The sequence below is a fragment of the Bufo bufo genome, chromosome 3 (assembly GCF_905171765.1).
Source record: "Bufo bufo chromosome 3, aBufBuf1.1, whole genome shotgun sequence".
NCBI lineage: Eukaryota > Metazoa > Chordata > Amphibia > Anura > Bufonidae > Bufo > Bufo bufo.
Genome location: NC_053391.1, coordinates 350,645,440 through 350,665,475, shown reverse-complemented (window position 1 = coordinate 350,665,475; position 20,036 = coordinate 350,645,440). Strand labels below are relative to the sequence as shown.

At 42.9% G+C, this 20,036-nt stretch overlaps 1 protein-coding gene across 1 annotated transcript; it reads left to right on the top strand.

Moving 5' to 3' along the window:
• Positions 1 to 59: 59 nt before the first annotated feature.
• Positions 60 to 19,733, top strand: RLF (RLF zinc finger). Its single transcript, XM_040424461.1, has 8 exons — positions 60 to 288; positions 3,317 to 3,471; positions 4,133 to 4,214; positions 6,514 to 6,649; positions 7,298 to 7,500; positions 12,149 to 12,285; positions 12,992 to 13,133; positions 15,614 to 19,733. Exons 1-8 carry the CDS (start codon positions 109 to 111, stop codon positions 19,667 to 19,669), a joined length of 5,091 nt encoding a protein of 1,696 aa, XP_040280395.1. The 5' UTR covers positions 60 to 108; the 3' UTR covers positions 19,670 to 19,733.
• Positions 19,734 to 20,036: the final 303 nt, after the last annotated feature.

Below are 20,036 nucleotides of genomic sequence, written 5' to 3'. Positions count from 1 at the left end.
CCCTACGCCGGTCTCCCTGGTGATGACGTCGTCCTACCCACGCCGAATCACGTGATGAGAGAGTGAGTGTGCGACAGTGTTGCCTACGCGCGGCAAAGGCGAGAGAAGATGGCGGACGGGAAGGGAGAGTCCCGAGCGGGGCTTAGTAACGGGGGGACGGTCCCCCCGGCTCCCTCCTCGCTGGAGCCTAGCCGCCTGCTAGAGACGCTGCAGGAGCTGGAGGACGGGCTGAGGGAGGAGGAGGTGTCGCTGCTGTCCTCCGCTGCTTACTGCAGGCGCCTGTGCGAGGTGAGTGGCGGGGGACTGGGGGGGCTTGTTGCCGTGGAGCGGGGCTGAGCCCTGAGGGGGGTTGTAGAGCCCGTGCCGGATTATTTTGGTTGCTGACAGTGAGTGATGGGGGCGGGTTCTGTGGGAGGGTTGTTTTCAGCCCAGTCCCTCTCCTCAACTCATTCAGCCCCCGAAGCCCTGTCACAACAGAGCGGGTTACCGGGGAGGAATGGCGGCCCGCTGCACCCACAATCCCTAGCGCATGAAATGAGGAAACTGGGTTACTGGTGCGTGCAGCGCTGCGTGATGGCCGTGCGGTGATCGCATCCCTGCGGGGGGCGCAGTCACAACTGTCACAGCGATTGTGCCACACAGGGCGATGAGCGCGGGAAGGGCTCCGTATAACTTGTAGACGGGCATGTCCTTTTCCCATGCTGGCATAGGTAACCTTTGATCGTCTCCCAACCGGCTGGCAGAGTGGCATGTTGAGATCTGTGCCAGGGCATTGTTAGATTAGAGGACTGCAGCTCCACCGCCGGGCAGGTGGGGGGTAGTAACTCCCGGAGGGGCTGTCAGCCAGGCTCCCAGGGACTTGTATGGAAAATGGACCTTTGCCAGGTCCCAGCGCTCATGTTTACCAGGGCACCGGAGAAGACTGGGAGCCTATTACAAGCAGAGGCCATGCCTTGTTGGCTCATATTTTACGCATATTTGACTTGTGACCCCCTTACTAACCAGATCTTCAGAAGTGTGGTTGGTTGGGGCCCAGCTAATCATGGCATCCTGTTACCAAGTATATCGTATTCACTATAGTCCCCTCATGGAGCGCTGTGCCCACTACTCTACCCATAGTCGCGCATGAGCACTATTGCTTCATTCACGTCACTTGGAGGCCTCTATTCTTGCGGTATGTGGGTCTCATCGTCCGGAACTCCAAGTGATCGTACATTTAGCAACTATCTTGGGTTTTTACACTTAGGAACAATTACAAAATGGTTATCAAAGTGTCTAAAATAAGAGAAAATGAAAGGGCTACTGCCACCTGAGACTACTGGCATATCTCTAGGAGATGCCATCAATGTCAGACACAAGTCTCACTCCTGAATGGGCCCCCCTAAGTGGACAAAGAGTAGCCAGCCCTTCATTCACTTTTATGGGAGTCCTGAAAATAGCGGTGAATGGAATGGTGGCCGCGCTTGCGCTGTGTGTGCTCTCCACTCTACAGTTCATATGCAGATGTATATCCTCTAAGGTTGCAAACCTTGGGTAGTCTCATCCTTAAGTCATATTATTCTCCTTTATTAGCTTTGTGCTTCGTTTCTTTAGGGTCAGACTAGACACTGTTTTATTTGGGGGGGTCTACAATCCATGGGGCACATTCCTCTGCGTAGGAAGCGCTGTAGAGCGGTCTGTTCTATAAGTGGCAGTGTTGCACCTCTTCACCCCTGAGGTTTGTAGGGGCACAATGGCTGGACAAGACGCTAGCGCAGTAGGAGGATGCCCTTTAGTCAGATCCTTGGTTTGACACTGGATGACCTAGCTGCACACGTTCTAACATTTTTACACTTCTATCATCGCTCAGTATACATGGTTGATGGGCACCAGAAGTGCTCCAGACCACGTAAAGACCTGAGTGGGGGGGGATTAGGATCAACCACTGGGGAAGATGTGCCGCTAGAAAATGTGAGTCCTGGGCAGGTGTGTGTATGTCTCGGTTCCTGACCAGTACAACACGGCCTAGTTTTACGTCTGTGGCCAGGCGTAGCTGATGGGTGGCATGTGGGCACAGTTGGTTTTCAGTTTTTGGTTCCTGCGTTGATCGGTGGAAATCATTGGCAAACAAAGCTGCGCATAATAACATGTTGGTTTTTCACGTGTATGTACCATCTGTAGAGCTGCTTCCTAAACTTCATAACCTTAGGGCTTTTCAGGCAGAATTTTGCCGCAGCTTGTACGATGGGTGTTGTGTAATTTCCACAAGATCTTATTTTATCAGAGAACTCTAGGGTTTCCAGAATGGTCGCTTGTGTAGGGAGGATACAGTTTTGCCACTGGCGCCATGTGTTGTACTGCAATGGTTGAAGTAAGGCTATGTTTGCATTGGAGGCTCAATCAGTTTTTTCTGGTAAGATGGTTGGCACTATGATGGAAAGCCGACAGAACTCATTACCTTAGGCACCGTCTGTGTCCTTCACGTGACTGATCTGGCGCTGCTTTTTTATGGCCCTGTGAGTGAACAGAAAAATGGAAATATGCAGAAAAAGTTCAGCCACGCTTTTCTTCATCATTCACTTATGTGAACCTTCTAGTCCAAGTTGTTACGTTGCAGAAATATTAACTTTGTACTTGTCTTATTCCGACACTGGTTTGATAAAACGTGCTTATCTAACCCCCTTCCAGCTCGGGGACCTCTAACTTTTTAGCTTTCACTTTTAACTGAAGTATGTTCCAGGACATGACTGCTGGCCATTCACATTAGACGGTGGTCAGCCCAAAGCTAGCTCTCCTGCCCACATGCACGCTTGGCTCTGGCTTATCTCCCCTGAAAGCCGAAGGATCAGGCATGTTAGAATCCAGCAGCTCCCTCCTTGTCTCCCGGACATCATCTGTTGGGGTGATCGGGAGGCCCCCATACACATTAGACGGTCAGCGCTAATTCCACTGAAATCAATAGAATGTGTATGCGCAGCTTTACTTGGGCTACCTACATTTACTGTATCTAAGGTCCATGCCTACACAGAAGTGAAAGTACATACCTCTACAGTTACGCACAGTTGGGTAGTTTCCCCACATTTTTATTGCACTCATTTCTTGTTCCAACTTTAAAAAAATAAAGTTTTCGTATCCCATATAGCAGGTTTGGCATCAGTTTAGCTTTCCTTTTTTATATCTTACGGTATCTCTCAACTATATGGCCCAGATGGTGTGTGAACATAGAAGGGTGCATTTGTGTGATGTAGATCTTTTATGCTTACATTTTTATTTTATTTTTTGTAACACAATTTCTTCCTGTTCACCCATCATTATTATTTTTTTTCTGCCCATTTAGGTCTTACTGAAGTGCGCTGAAGATCATACAGCCTCTGAAAATCTCATACTTTACACAGATGTGTACGGCACTGCTCTGAGAAGTTTTTCAAATGCGCGGCCGTACCTGACCACGGAGTGTGAAGACGTTTTACTGCTCATTGAAAGGCTTGTACTGTAAGTGAAGCATTGTACATGAACTACGTAACCCTTTTGCCTGTACGCTGTTTTCCATTTTTGTAAACCATCTTTCATTTCCGGGTTCTAGTTGTTAAGGTTTCTGCATGGGCACACCATATGTACATGAAAGGGCAGTTTGTTTAAAGGGAACCTGTCATCAACTTTATGCTGCTCATACTAACGGCGGAATAAAGTAGAGACAGGTGAGTAGATTTCAGCGGTCTGTCATTTATAAGTGAAAAATAAGTGGTTGCCGAGAACCAACATCACAATCCCTGCAGACTGGGCCTGGAAAAGAGTCACGACCACCTGAGAAGAGTCCTGGTTATTCATGAAGTCCTGCTGATGACTGACAGTCTTCTACCTTCTGAACTGCCAATCATCAGCAGATGGGCAAGAGCGCAGGAGATTGTGAATAACCAGGACTCTTCTCAGGTAGATTTGACTCTTCCAAAGGCCTGGGCTGCAACGATTACGATGCTGGTTCTCAGCAACTACTTACTTTTAGCTCATAAATGATACACCGCTGAAATCAACATTTGTCACTGTGTTATGCTACCCTCAGTGAGGTCAGCATAAAGTTGATGACAGGTTCCCTTTAAGGCACATGATTTTGTAGCTGTATGTCACCTTATCATATTGTCCTATTGTTCCACAGGAGCTGTTTTGAAGTAATTCTTTCTATGACTGAAGATGACCTCTCATGTGATTTTGGGTTGAGATTTAAAAAGTCTGTCATGGTAAGTTGACTTTGTATTGTGGTTTATTATACCATAGCACATAGAGGTTCGCTGGGTATTATTTTATATGGCTGGCAGCAACCCATCCTAAAATGTGAATAGGACTTGTTTCCTTGAGCTGCAAGGAGGGGTTGTGGGATCTTGCTTTATTACACTGTGCTCCAATGCCTGCGGTATAGTGATAAGCCTTCTCGTCAGGCTGCTCAGCCTGATGGCATATTGCACACAGGATGTCATCATTACTTTCTATTGTAGAGCAGGAACTGTGCCCTACAATATTAATGATGGTATCCTGTTCTAAATGCTTTTCAGACTGCTCAGTCATGACTGCATATTGTAGGCAGGATTGTATAATTACTATCCATGATATCAGAGATAGTAATGTGAGATATGCCGTCAGGCTGACCAGCCTGACAGGAACACTGCAGTCCAGCACTTACAATTCAGCAGTGAGTGTAGTAAAGCTAGGCCTCTAACCACACGCTTGCGACACATTTTATACATAGTCTCTGAAAGGTTGTTTGAGGTCATTTTAAAGGGAACCTGTTACCAGGATTTTGAGTATAGAGCTGAGGACATGGGTTGCTAGATGGCCGCTAGCACATTCGCAATATCCAGTCCCCATAGCTCTGTGTGCTTTTATTGTGTAAAAAAAAAAACGGATTTGATACATATGCAAATTATAATAAGAGTCATATCTTACTTTATGACCAGAGAAGAGTCATATTTTCAAGCTCTGACTCATCTCAGGTTAATTTGCATATGTTTCAAATCGGGTTTTTTTACACAAAAAAAGCACACAGAGCTATGGGGACTGGGTATTGCAGATATGCTAGCGGCCATCTAGCAGCCCATGTCCTCAGCTCTATACACAAAATCCCGGTGACAGGTTCCCTTTAAATCCCACACAGCCCCTTTAACTAAATTCTCCTGGAAAAATGGGAGAGATCTACTAATACTGGCTCAAAGTGCTAAGGATGCTTCATTGTATCATCTCTGTGCAGTGAGCACCATTTTCTGGTGTAGTCCAGAAATGGCAGCTTGGAGTTTGAGATATTCTGTGGCTTTGTCGTCAAAGTGACTATACACAATTGTCTGCTGAACGCATGTTAAGGCTGCTTCATTGTTGGTGTCAGTCCCAGCAATGGTCTCACACCATACACTTTTGGGATTTTGCACAGTTTGGTGTAGATTATTTGCCAAAATCTACATGAAATACATTGAGAGTCATGAAATTGTCCATCATGCTGGAAAAAAAAACATTCCCTGAGTTTAACCCACGCAACGATTTTGGAAAAGGACATACCGGTTGAACCTGAGCAGAGCTCGGGCAGCAGGGTTGAAGGGGGTGGGGGGGGGGGGCTGCTTTAGCCTGTCATATCTCGAGCTGTGTAGCAGCTAGAGATATGGGCCTTTTCTTATATGAATATTGATATGATTGATATTTCCTGTACAGTGGGAGATATGGGGGCACATTTATCAAAACTGGTGTAAAGTAGAACTGGCTTAGTTGCCCATAGCAACCAATCAGATTCCACCTTTTATTTTTCACAGCTCCTTTGGGAAATGAAAGGTGGAATTTGGTTGGTTGCTATGGGCAACTAAGCCAGTTCTACTTTTACACCAGTTTTGATTAAATGTGTTCCCATGGTCTTTAGACATCGGGTTGACAGTGATAGAAATCGGGTCAGGAGTGAAAGCAGCAGAAACCTTGGTTTCATGTTAAAAGGGTTTTGTCAGTTCAGTATGTAGATAAAGTTAATACCACGCACTTACTAATGCATTATTACCCATATTGCTTCTTTTGCTGGCTGGATTCATTTTTTATCACATTATACACTGCTGGTTTTCATGGTTACGTCCACCTTGCAATCCATCAGCAGTAGTTGTGCTTGCAAACTATAAAAAAAAAAAAAAAGCACCAGCATATGCACGGTCCCAGTCACCAAAGAGGCCAGCATTTTTTCCTATAATGTGCAAGCACCAGTACCACTGCTGGATTGCAGGGTGGTCGTAACCATGGAAACCAGCAGTGTATAATGTGATGGAAAAAACGAATCAAGCCAGCAAAGGAAGCAATATGGGTAATCGCAATACATTAGTAAGTGCCTTGTATTAACTTTCTCTACATGATAAATGCCACTTGCTGAAGTGAGACAACCCCTTTCAGTGATGTATCTTCCTACATATAGCAGCTATATGGGTATTGAATGCAATAATGACCAATGTTATGTTTTTTGCACTTTTGTTCTTTGGAATTTGTTACTAAGAGTGGTGTTTTTTTTATATTATTTGTAAGGATTCCCAGGACATATTATTGGAGTTTGGACATAGCAATTTGCAGTTGCTGGTTGATAACCTCAAGCATGGGGGTGCATGGAAAAACCCAGTTCTTGTTAAAGTCCTGTCTCGGCAGACAGCAGAGCCTGAAGAAGGTGAGAATGCCAAGTAGTGTTTTACTTTTTATCATTTCACAGGGAATTTTCTGCTCTTTTAAAGCATATTCTGAGTCTAAGCATTCAGGCTGGGTTCAGACCTGAGCGTACGGGATGGAGCGCTCTGTATGCGCGATTGTATGCGTGTTTACAGACGCGGCTCCGGAACAAGCGAACGCCCATTGTCGCGCATTCCCGGAAGTCTATGTATGGGAACGCGCGACAAAACGCCCCAAAGAAGCTCAAGAACTTTTTTGAGCGTAGGGCGTTTTTCAGCGCATTTGAACGCGCTGTAAAACGCTCAAGTGTGAACCCAGCCTCAGTGCTGCTGATTATAAACATGGTATAAAGATGGCCTCTACTGAGCAAATTGTAGTTTGCCCATGGGGAGCTCACCAAATGTGTTGAATCTTGTAAATTCAAGTGAACGCGTAATTTTAAATGGTAATGTTACACTTCGTGTCCTCTATATCTGCCTAAGGTGAAAGGAACCAGAGATTATAGGGATAAGAGTATAAGCAGTAGGTATGAATGGCAGAGATTTATTTTCCCAAAATATACTGTTCTTCCTCAGATATGAAGTATTTGTCTTCATTTGATGCTGATTTTTATATTTAAACTTTCATGATATTTTTCTCTCCGCACCAGTTTGTAATTGGATATCACAAGAAGGCCCCTGTTTTCTACAGATGCGCATTAAGCATTTAATGAAGACAAACTGCATAGAGCAAGCAATGCTCCTATCAAGAATTGCCTCTGAAACGGCCGAGACTTCAAGCAATTTCTTTTTCCGTCAGTCCTTTATCACATGCCTGTGTACAATGCTGCCAAATGAAGAAGCTTTTAAAGAGGTAAGTGGAAGGCTTCATAAGGGAATTTATTTCATCAAGAGTTAACTGTGATAAACGATTTTTGCAACCGCCTTTTGTCAGCCCTCGAATAGTTTTCAGCGAGTGGATGCCAACAGATGCTGTGCTAATATTCACTTGGACAGGGAAAGATGTCTACCAGTACCTAACACTTGAACATTTAGTTCTGAAGTCTAGTAGTGAGGGGACAAGCAAGAGAGTGACGGGCCCACTTTTACCATTGTGCCTGCTCCTGAATTCTGGTGTAATATGTTTTAGACATATTTATTAAGAAAGTAAGCCAAGAAGAATACTCCACTATGTCTTTGGCACACAAGTTTGTTGCCATCCAACAGGTAGTATAAAGTTGTACTAGACATTTAAAGGTGCTCCAGATCTATCATGTAGCTTGAGTTGCTCTGATAGATTTGGCAGATCTTTACTCTGCACGAGTGATGCTCAACCTGCGGCCCTCCAGCTGTTGTAAAACTACAATTTCCATCATGCTCGGCTGATAGCTGTAGGTTTTTTGGGCATGCTGGGAGTTGTAGTTTTGCAATAGATGGAGGGCCGCAGGTTGGGCATCCCTGGTCTACACTTAGTATTAGGTGTGAATGGTTATCTGCAGATGGCTTTGTAAAGGTGACTTGCTGGTTCTTAAAAGTGGAATTCCAGCTGAAGATTAACCCCTTGACACATAATGCCGTACATGTACGGCATTAGCGTTGAGGGAATGTATGGAGTGAACTCGCACACTGAGTTCATTGCATACATGGCGAGCGTTGGCTGTGTCCAGTATTGCAATGATGCCGACACTGGTCATTGAACCCCTCAGATGTCACTGTCAACAGTGACCGCAGCATCGGTGGGGTTAGACAGAAAGAGAGGCTCCCTCTGTCCTCCAATCAAAGCCCCTGCTGCAAAATCAAGGGGGTTAAACTTCTGAAGGTTCCCAGGCCTGTCATGGCTAGTTGCCTGAAAAGCCGCGCCTAAGGCACGGCTTCTCAGGCAGGCTGTCCGAATCCTGTAGACTGCAATAGTATTCTATTACAGTCTATGGGACAAGCAATCAGAAGATCGCATGTTCAAGTCGTTTAAGGAGACTAACATCTATAGTAAAAAAAAAATAAAAAAAATAAACACAACTATTAAAAATTCCATGTCTGAAAATGTCCGAACTATTAAAATGTCAAATTAGTTTTCTTGTGTGGTGAACGTCATGGAAAAATTTTTTAAACCCACGATTCACCATTTGTCACCTTGTCCCCCCCCCCAAAACATTTGAATAAAAAGTCATCAGTCATATGTACCCCAAAATGGTACCAATGAAAACAGCAAGCCCCCATGAAGCTCTTTAGACAGAAATATAAAAAAAAAGTTGGGTGTCGGAAAATGTCAATTCAAATAATTCTTAAAAGGTTTTTATATTTTAAAAGAAGTAAAACATAGTTTTTTTATTATGCAATTTTGGTGTTGCCATAATGGTACGAACTTGCAGAATAAGGATGTCTTGTAATTTCTAGTGCACAGTGACCACCCTAATATCAAATCGCCAAAAACCTTGGCAGAATTTTTTCATTTATTTTTTTCGTTTCACACGTCAAGGAACTTTTTGCCTGCTTTCCAATACAAGATATGGTAAATTAAATGGTGCCATTAAAAACCAACTTGTACGGCAAAAAAAAAAAGTCCCCATATGGCTATGTGAATGAATGAATTTTGTAGGATAAAAAGGAAAACAAATGCAAAAATTGACCAGCTAAAGAAGTTAAACGCTGTGGACACATTTTGGGGCATTTTTTTATTAGTACATTTTCCTCATTTGGGATTAAATAACTTCAGTTGGACTTTATTGAAATCTTTCCACAGCTTTCACTTTAAGTGCATTTGAAGTGAGCTCTCTGATTCGCACTGAATCAGTCAGAGAACTGCTTTGTCAGCTGGATCTATAGCCCTCATCTCTGAACTTTTGACAGCTCATAAAAAGGCTAAATTCTTATCAAACTGATGGTCAGCTTTTCTTATGCAGTTTTGGAAGCCAAAACTAGGCGTGAATTCACTCCTGATTTTTGCTTAAAAAAACTGCATGCAGAGACCTGACCATGTTATACTGGTTTAGCTGTAATGCGTGTTTGAGCGGCCAGGATTTTAGAGCGATAAGTGGTACAGATCTAGCTGACACAGCAGTTCTCTGACAGAACCTGCTAATCTGCAAAGGCACTGACAGTGAAAGCTGTAGAGGAAAAACGTGAAATTTTTTAATAAATACCAATTGAAAAATGACATTTAACTCTAAATAAGTAGAATGCATACCTGCTTGTTATCAACATTTGTTCTGGACACGGCAGGTATTTATGGTAGTGCAGCTTGGTCGTCATATAATGCGCTTTGTGGCATTTGGGGTAGTGTCCTGTTGTATCAGTGGCTTGGGCTGCTTCTCTTTTCATGCTTTTACACTGAAGCACCATATTTTCAGACTGGCTGCTGTCTACACAAGCTCTTCAGGAAGTCGTGCATAGAGAGCTGGTTTCACTTAAGATATGATAAGACCAGGATCTAAATCATACTTGCTTCTAGGGCAGAGCAGGTAACTGAAATAACAGACATGGGCAAGATTCGATCAGTTAGTGAGGCTACTTTTCGGGTTAGATTATATTTAAATTAAAGTGGTTTTCCTAGTTATGTTAAAAAAAAAAAAAAAAGCATTGTAAATCTGATGGTCAGCAATATATACCTAAGCAAAACAAGTTTTAAGCAAGCAATTATATTGTTCTGGCCCTTTGTTGACATGCAGTTGCAGAGCTGTGGGGGCGTGTATCAACAATCTGAGGTTTCCCTCATGAATATTTGTGGTTCTCAACAAAGCCTGCCTTTCCCCTCCCCTGCTCTGCACAGTGAGTGAATGAATGAAAGTGCTGCCCAGTCTGCGGTCTGACTGCTGGGATACTCATGTTGTATGAGTGGGACTACAAGACCCAGCAGTACAGTACAATGAAATTACTTATATACAGAGGATCTTCCCTCTACCTCTTTTTGTGCAATGTTCTGCAGACACTTCCTCACAGCCAGTAGAGAGGAGAGATCCTGTGCACAGCGTTGGTCTCATCAGTGCCTGGAGAGGAGGAAACCCTGCACCTGCTCAGTACCCGAGCCAGTCTCTAGCCGAGAGTCTGTGCTGCTGATGGTAGAAGGGGTTAAACTTTCCTGAAGAATCCAGTGGGAGGGGAGACACAGGGCAGACAGCTAAGCCAGTGGATCGGGCATGCAGGAGGCATGGCTTATCACTCCAACCAGCACAGCCTTCACAGTGATGTTTTGTGCATAGAGGCAGACCTTCTCCCTCAGGCTTAGATTTGTTTGGTTAGATACATACAAAAAAAACAAAAAATAACTTTGACAATCTCCCTTTAATTTCCCAGCCCTACTGTAATAAGTGGTGGGGGTGCAGGGAGTTCTGCTTTAAATACCTTAGAAACCGTTTCCTAATATGTAGTAAAGTGTCAGGCAGTGTGAAGTATACATTTTACAATGCATTGAAGTAAGGTAAGGCTACTTTCACACTTGCGCTTTCCCTTTCCGCTATTGAGATCCGTCATAGGATCTCAATAGCGGGGGAAAATGCTTCATTTTTGTCCCCATTCATTGTCAATAGGGACAAAACTGAACGAAATGGCATGCACCAGAATGCATTCTGTTTTGTTTGGTTGCGTCCCCATCGCGGACAGAATAACGCTGCAAACCCAGTGTTTTTCTGTCCGCGGTGTGGTGAAGAGCAAGACGTCGGAGAAAACGGATCCGTCCCTATTGACTTACATTGTGTGTCAGGACAGATCTGTTTTCTCTGACACAATAGTTAAAAATAATACAACCGGATCCGTTCATAACGAATACAGACTGTTCTATTATCGTGACGGAAGTGTTTTTGCTGATCTATGACTGATCCAGCATAAACCGCTGGTGTGAAAGTAGCCTAACTTATTTTTTTGATTTTCAAGTTCTGTTGGAAATGTGTACTGTCTTGTCTTAGCTTTGCAGGATCTTCCTGATGACTTGGGCTACTTCCACACTGGCGTTTTGGCTTTCCGTTTGAGAGATCCGTTCAGGGCTCTCACAAGCGGTCCAAAACGGATCCGTTTTGCCCTAATGCATTCTGAATGGAAAAGGATCCGCTCAGAATGCATCAGTTCAGTCTCCATTCCGCTCTGGAGGCGGACACCAAAATGCTGCCTGCAGCGTTTGGCTGTCCGCTTGATGAAACTGAGCCAAGTGTTTTCTCTGACACAATCTGGTGCAATAAAAAACGGATCAGTCTCCCATTGACTTGACTTTCAATGGAGTTCATGACGGATCCGTCTTGGCTATGTTACAGATAATACAAACAGATCCGTTCATGACGGATGCATGCGGTTGTATTATTGTAATGGATCAGTTTTTGCAGATCCATGATGGATCCGCCCAAAACGTGAGTGTGAAAGTAGCCTTAGTGTATTGAAGTGAAAAATCTTTTCTTCCTTAGCTATGCACAGGCAGTTTTTAGATTCTCACTTTGTGTGGCTTATCATGGGTTAGAATAGTCAACGTTTACCAGTTTCTTACCATATAGGCCATCTACATCAAAATATGTGATCAGTTTGTGTTTTTCTTCATACAGATTTCAAAAATGGATGGAAAGGATGTTTTGGATACAATCTGTAATATGGAATCTGAAGGACAAGTTAATGCTGCATTTATTCTATGTACCACTTACCTTACACAGCAGCTACAAAATGAAGAAACGTCATTTTCCTGGTGGGTGGTCCCTGTCACCGTTTTTGTCCTAACTGCAATCTTTGCTATGTGAAACACACCTCAGTTGGCATTGTTGATCCATGATAATTTACAGCTCCTCCTATGAAATTTTTTCTCAACCAAAGAAATGTATTTACTGGACAATTGGGGAAAGGAATAAGAGTCCTTAAAGGGTTCTAGTGGCATTTTGATATTGATGGCCTATCTTCAGGATAGGTCATAAATATAAGATTAGCAGGGTCTGACTGCCGGCACCATCACGGATTAGCTGTATAAAGAGGCTGTGGTGCTCCGTGACCGCTTAGACCTTTCTAGGCCACGTGACAATAAGTGAATGGGGCTGGGCTACAACATAGAGCACAGTCGCTATCAAATGGATGGCGCTGTGCTTGGTAAGTTGCCAGGAGGCTGTAGCGCTCACTGGAGCTCTGTTGAGCATCGCAGCTTTCTGAAACAGCTGATCAGCGGGGGTGCCATGAGTCTGACCCCTGGCCATCTCATGTTGATAACTTATCCTGAGGCTAAGCCATCAATATAAAAATCCCGGAGAACCCCTTTAATATTTGAGTGCTAGACTACAGAGCACCACAGCAAGTGTAATGGAATTGGTTTTCTTTGCAACTATTGCTATGTCCTGACTTCAATTTAAGTGAGTTACAAGTTTGTGTGTGTATTTTGTGTATACTAATATATATCTATATTTCAGGGAGCTGACTTTGTTTTGGAGTAAACTGCAGCGAAGAATTGATCCATCTCTGAATACTTTTCTTGAAAGGTGTAGGCAGTTTGGTGCAATTGCCAAAACGTGCCAGCACTTATTCTTCCTTGTTAAAGTTGTACATACAGAGGTGAGTGGCAAATGATCATTCAAGCAAAACAATGCTATGTGGCACAGGCTGTATGTACACTAGTGTTTGTAAACTTTACACTGTGCATGTATTCTTTCTACTGAGCAGTTTTCACCTTCCAGGTGCCCTCTGACTTCTGATTATAATAATGTAGGGGTAAACTGGGTAGACCCTTGTTAAATGGGTGTCTAGCCTTTTCTAAGTGATAGGTCATCACTTAGTAAAGACTGGAAAGGGTTATCCAATTCTAAAAGTCTCCCCCACAATGCCCAGGCCCTTCCTATAGATCATACTTACCCTGCTCATTTTGATCTGCGCGATGGGGCGATGTAGCGGCGGCCATGCAGGGATCCAGAGTGACATGGGTGCTGCGGAGCGGGGCAAGTATGATCTATAGGAGGGGCCCGAGCATTGTGTGGCAGGGGGGGGGGGGTCCTTTTTAGAATTTGATAACCCCTTTAAGTCTGAGGTTGGCTTCTGGATTTGGCTAGACCAGTGTTTCCCAACCAGTGTGCCTCCAGCTGTTGCAAAACTACAACTCCCAGCATGCCCGGACAGCCTTTGGCTGTGCGGGCATGCTGGGAGTTGTAGTTTTGCAACAGCTGGAGGCACACTGGTTGGGAAACACTGGGCTAGACAATGCATCACAAAGCTGCAGCCAATCACTTTTTGATGCACTGCTGAGGCCAGTGATTGCCTGAAATTGTTGTGTTGTCAATGTGGATCACCCCTGCAGCCTTGTTAAACAGGTCACTGATGGCAAGCTGGCATAGATGACGGTTGATAAGCAACTTGTGCAGTCTCCTAGAGTAGGTTTGTAAATAGAATTTTAGTACCAAATGAGTGAGATCACTATAATAGGTAATCCATTGTTTGACCTGAGTTTTTGTGTGAATAACTTAAAGGGATCCGGTCATCACATATCACATATTTGCTTATGCAGCAATTGAAATATTGCTTCTGGGCACATAATGGTGTTTTAAACCTATTAATTACAACTGTCCATAAAGCTTAAACCTTTTCATTGGGCCAGTGACTCCAGGTCCTGCACTGACCTCAGGTCGGGTCCAATTTTTAAGTTTTATTTCTGGAAGACTGCTTTATGGACAGTTTTAATAAAAAATAGGTTTAAGAACCTTATAATGTACCCACAACATGCCATTTGCTTCATAGGCAAAATGTGATAACTCTGTTCTCTTTTAAAGGGGTTGTGCCACCATTTAATATTATGTTGAAAAACTAGTGCAAACGATCATTCCTCATGGGCAGCGGCAGGCGGCAATTGTCTGTCGCAAATGTAATCGGCAGTGCTGGAAAATTTTGTCCAAGATGCTGCCCATCGTTATCTCAATTGTATGGCCAGCTTTACACCCGGTGTGTGCATGGGAACTGCAGTATAGGTTCATTCAAATAAATGGGGCCAGGGGTAGCACTGTGAAAGAAAAAACAAGGAATAGCACTCTGCCACTTTCATTCTCAGGATCAGGGTCTCAGAGGTTTGGACCCTCATGATCATGGCATAATCTAAACTGGGAATACCCTTTTAATTTAAGGCTATGCATACCTTCAGGAGCATTATTTTTATGATTGCATTTTACCCATTTGGGCTTAAAGGTTATGTACGCCTTCAGGGCATTTTGTAATGACTGCATTTTATGCTAAAAATATATATATTTTTTTAAATCACACAAATATTCAGCAGCTTTGTCATAAAGGGTTAACATTTGCCTAGTTGTGAGAATTGTACTTTCACTTTGTGCTGGTCATCTAATAGCCCTTTTATGTCTAAATTGCTAATGGCTAAAAAATGCTTATTTAAAGGAGTATTTCGGTTGGTACAAGTTATCTTCTATTCCACCTCTGTTATCACGAGAGCAGTGGATCTGTACCCCCTGCAGGCCCCATGCAGCTCTCCTAAAATGACCGGGGCAGCCGCTCCATTCATTTTTATGGGAGTTCCAGAGATGGCTGAGCACTGTACTCGGCTTTTACCAGAACTCCCATAGAAATGAATGTAGCGACCAGCCTCCGGTTATTTCAGAGGAGCTACAGGAAGTACGAGGCCTCTGTTCTCATGATGGGTGGGAGTCCCAGCAGTAGGATCCCCACTAATCTTTGTTGTCCCCCTTTTCTTGATGCCACAGTCTTATCAGTAACATAAGAATTGAGCTATGATTTTATATAAGATCAGAGATGAGGTGAAAATACAGAGTATGCTACAAGAGAATCTCACGGCTTTACAGAGAAAGGGACCCAAAATTTGTAATAAAGATGAGTTAAAAAAATTTTTTTTATATAAAAATGAGTACAACGCAATAATACAATAAATGCCCCGAAAGGTGTCCATAGCCTTTAAGGTATATTCCACCTAAAGGGCTATCCCCTTTAATCATTTGCTTTGTTTTCTCTGGCACAATCCAGTAAGTGACAAGTGTTTAGAAATAGAAGTATTGAACCTAATCAACTCCTTTGTCTTTCAGGCCGGAGATGATGGGGTTCCCATTTCCATCATGCTATGTATACGAGCACTTCAGATTACATCACCTGAGACGGATGCAACCAAGTCTTCTGTGTGCAAAACTATAGCATGCCTCTTACCAGACGATTTGGAGGTTAAACGGGCCTGTCAACTCACCGAATTCTTATTTGAACCAACATCTGAAGGCTTAGATGTATTAGAAGAGCTGTTTCTTCAACCTGATCAAAAACATGTTGAAGAATCAAGCGTTATTTCCAACTCCCTTCGCTGTGAACTCTTGCTTGCACTAAAAAGTCATTGGTCGTTTGATCCTGAATTCTGGGCCTGGAAAACCTTAAAAAGACATTGCCTTAAACTTCTTGGTATTGAAGTTTCAGATTCTGAGGATGACCACTATGGAGACCCCTCTGTGAACGAGGCTGATATTATAAATGGCTCCCTGGCCAACTTTGATCTACTGTTGGAACAAAAAGATCCACAGGAAAATGCTTCCTTTGAAACAGAGTGTGCTAAAGTGAAAAAGCCAATTGGCTCGTCAGAAAGATCTAAACGATGGCAACAGTATAAATTTGTATGTCTCCTCTGTAAAAGAGAAGTAATTGAGGCAAGGATTCTTCACCATGCTAGAATGCACTTTGAAGATGGCATCTATACATGCCCCGTGTGTGTGAAAAAGTTTAGAAAGAAGGAAGTGTTTGTTCCTCACGTAATGGAGCACATGAAGATGCCCATGAGACATCGCCCTAAAAAGAAAAATGAAACCTTTGAAGTTAAGTTGGATGTTAAATGTAAAGCCGAAACAGCCCCAACGGTCCCAACAGCCCTAACAGATTACATCACTTTTAGGACAATACAAGATAAAAATCTGCAAGACAGAGATGTCTATCCATGTCCTGGAACTGGATGCTCCAAAGTTTTCAAGCAGTTTAAGTATTTGAGTATACACCTAAAAACGGAAGACCATAACAATGATGAAAATGTAAAGCATTTCTTGGACTTGAAAAATCTGAGGGAGAAATGTGCTTTTTGTCGGAGACACTTTATCTCGAGTTTTCACTTACAACAACACATGAACCTTCACCTTGGACCTCTGCCATTTATGTGCATATCTATAGACTGCAATGAGAAATTTAAAACTATTAATGAACTGCTTCACCACAAACAAATCCATGTGGACCCGCAGTATAAATGTGAACTAGAAGGATGCCACCTGGTGTTCGGTGACTTGGGACTGCTTTACCATCATGAAGCTCAACATTTTCGAGAAGCTGCATACACGTGCACTTTTCCCTCCTGCAAAAAGTTTTATTACTGCAGATCTGAACTGCAGAGTCACATTGCTACACATGTCGCTTGCTCTGGTGATGGCCTTGAAAATAGGACTGATATATTTAAAGACCTTAGAAATGCAAACAAAAGGCCATTTAGCGCAGATTGCAATTACGTACATTTTCCTTCAGATAAAAGGTTAGCATCTGGTACAGGAAAAGATTCTCCACCTGAAGAGCACGAGGATAAAAAGTTAAAATATTCAAGTAATGCAGAAATATGTGTATATCATGGATTAAATTCAGATTGCACTTGCAAAAAGCAGAACAATGGGCAAGTTGGTGGTGAGAAACTTAATAAGCCCATGGTCAAGCGTAAGAGTGGCTCTGAGAATCTTCTCAACCTTTTAACTAGAAGTGAAAGCCCATGCAGTACATCTGTTAAAGAGGAGCAAGAGAAAACAAAAGAAGTGTCAGAAACATTGTATAACCTTACAGACCCCGAGACCCATAGCGGGCATGAAGAAATTCCTTCATCCGATAGCTGTCAAAGCTCTGCTACTTCTGAGGACTCTTTGTATGAACTTCTCACAAGTTTGAAACAGCTGAATCTTGCAGCATCCAATTCCACCATATCAGGCGCTTCTCCCCAAGGTCACGAAATGGTAGCCAGTTGTTCTAACAATTTTTCAAGGACTCAAAAAGGCAAAAACCTGGAGCAAGAGAAGGGATTAAACCAGTATTTATCTCGCTTATCAGCCAAACCGTTTGCTTGTGAGCTTATAGGTTGCAGATCTGCTTTTGTTACAAAAACTGCTCTATTATTACATTACTGTAAAAAACATCAGTATACCAAGGATAACGCTCTGAAGTTTAGAATGTTCCAAAAGAAATTTTCTCCTTTTGAGTGCCATATCTGCCAGAGACATTTTACGAGACGAACCCTACTTCGAATTCATTATAAAAAGGAACATCAAATAAGCAAAGAAAAAACAAAAAGGTCAGGTCCTGGGAGGCTTAATAACAAGCTTAAAAGCCATATTCTAAGTCAAAGACGTGAAATGTGCTGGAAAAAATTCCACGTAAGTGAATCTAGCAGTAGTGTGAAGAGAATATCTTCACCCCAGGACGATATTAATTCTGAGACTTTTGGTGATTCGTCTGATGAAACGGATGCTGCTAATGTGATCGGTGCACCAAGAGAAGACGATTTTGCAGCAGAAGGAAGAGGCAGCAGGCGAGTGGTAGCTAAAGGGAAGTTGTGCTACATTTTAAATAAGTATCACAAGCCTTTTCACTGCATTCACGAATCATGCAATTCTTCTTTTACCAGTCAGCAGGGCTTAGTCCGCCATTATCAGCTTGTACATCAATATACCAGGGAGTCTTTATGTTTGGAAAAAGAAAAGGCTCAAAAGAAAGAAAATGACAAATGCAGAAAGATATGTACTTGTAAATACAAAGAATGTCGAAAAAGTTTTACGTGTCCTCAAGCCCTGACTAAACATTACAAAGAATTTCATGAACAGGGGGACAGTGACGAGCAGGAATTTGCTGACTTTGAGGCTGAAAACCACTTAAAAAGCGAGACAGAGGAAAGTGACGTCAGTGAAAGCGAGGCGTCTGAGATTTACTGTGATGTGGCAGGCTGCACTGCCGTCTTTCGAGATCATACGAATTACACCAAACATGTTTTGTCCCGCCACACGTACAAGTACAAACTGTATGAAAGCAGGCGGAGGCGGAAAAAAAAGGAGGAGGAGTTAGATGAAACTTATGGTGAACCAAAACGTTGCAATCGTTTGATTTATAAGAAGAAGAAAAAGAAGATAAAGCGTAGATATCGGGAGTCAAAAGGCGAGAAGGTTTACTATAAGTCCAGAGACGAAGCATTGCAAATGTGTGCCCAAAATATTGAATTTACACAGTTTCCATGTATGCTTCATGGCTGCTCATCGGTAGTAAAACTAGAAAGTAGCATTGTACGACATTACAAACTCACGCATACCCTGAGCGCTACATATGTTAGCGATCATCTTTCAGAGTTGGTATATTGTGTGAAGAACCTTCCAAAGGGAAAACGGCAGTCCGTTTCAGGTGAGGAGGAACCTAGTCCTAGATTGACTTTGCGCAGTGATAATCACAGCGCTGCCAATGGACAGCATGAGTCTTTGAGGAACTCAAACGGTGATCTAAGAAGAAATGGTCCCGTGGAAATATCAAATTTTAAGGAGTCTGACATTAGACGTTTCCATAAACCTGAAGACAGATTTGTCAATTCTAACGAAAAAGAAAATGTATCTTGTACAGGTTTTGAAACGGGACGCAAAGGAAGTACTCTGCGGCAACCTGTAGGGTCTGTCGCCCTCTCCCCTAGTAAAGACAATCGCCAAGAACAAATACAGATAGCAATTGGACTTAAGAACTTTAAGCCAATGGGGTTTGAATCCTCTTTCCTTAAGTTTTTGCAGGAGAGTAAAGACACAGATGATGAATTTGAGGATGAAGAATTTGAGTGGGAGTACCCACAAAAACGATCCTGTAAAGATCGAAATGACCAACAAATATGCCTGTCCCTGGGCGAGAGTGCAGCATCCGAACTCACGTTACAAAATTTAAGGACTATGTTGGACAAAGCTTTGTCAGACTGTGGTGACCTGGCGTTAAAACAACTCCACCAGCTTTACCAAAGGCCTGTGGTTGTTCTGGAGCGCTCGAACTTTACATCACCTCTAATAGATCTGTTTTCCAATAAAAAAACTGATGAACTGTATGTGGGGATTTCATGATGTTTACCTCCTCCCCCCCCCCCCCCCCCCCCCTAAAATATTGCCAGTATTAATTTTGAGAGAACCAACACGAGTGACACAGAAGGATTTTGTTAATAAGAGTTGTACCATATAGACATTTTGTGCAATTAGATGTAACATTTCATGAATGTATTTATCTGTGTTCACAATTTGGTTGATCTTCCCAGCAGTTTAATGTACTTGGTGCTAGGACATCAATATAACGGGGCTTCCTTTGACAGTAAATGCATGGATTGTCTGGGAGTTTTGGGGTGTTACAGGATTTCATACTTGAATGAAAATGCACTTAAGTGTGCACTGTGTAATATATTGTACACTACGACCTCTTATATTTTTTGAGTTCTGT

Bases quoted from the DNA above. Each gene is read 5' to 3' on its own strand.
- RLF (XM_040424461.1), top strand. From the start codon at position 109: ATGGCGGACGGGAAGGGAGAGTCCCGAGCGGGGCTTAGTAACGGGGGG. The intron at 289-3,316 runs GTGAGTGGCGGG...CTGCCCATTTAG, and splicing joins ACTGCAGGCGCCTGTGCGAG to GTCTTACTGAAGTGCGCTGA. The intron at 3,472-4,132 runs GTAAGTGAAGCA...ATTGTTCCACAG, and splicing joins CTCATTGAAAGGCTTGTACT to GAGCTGTTTTGAAGTAATTC.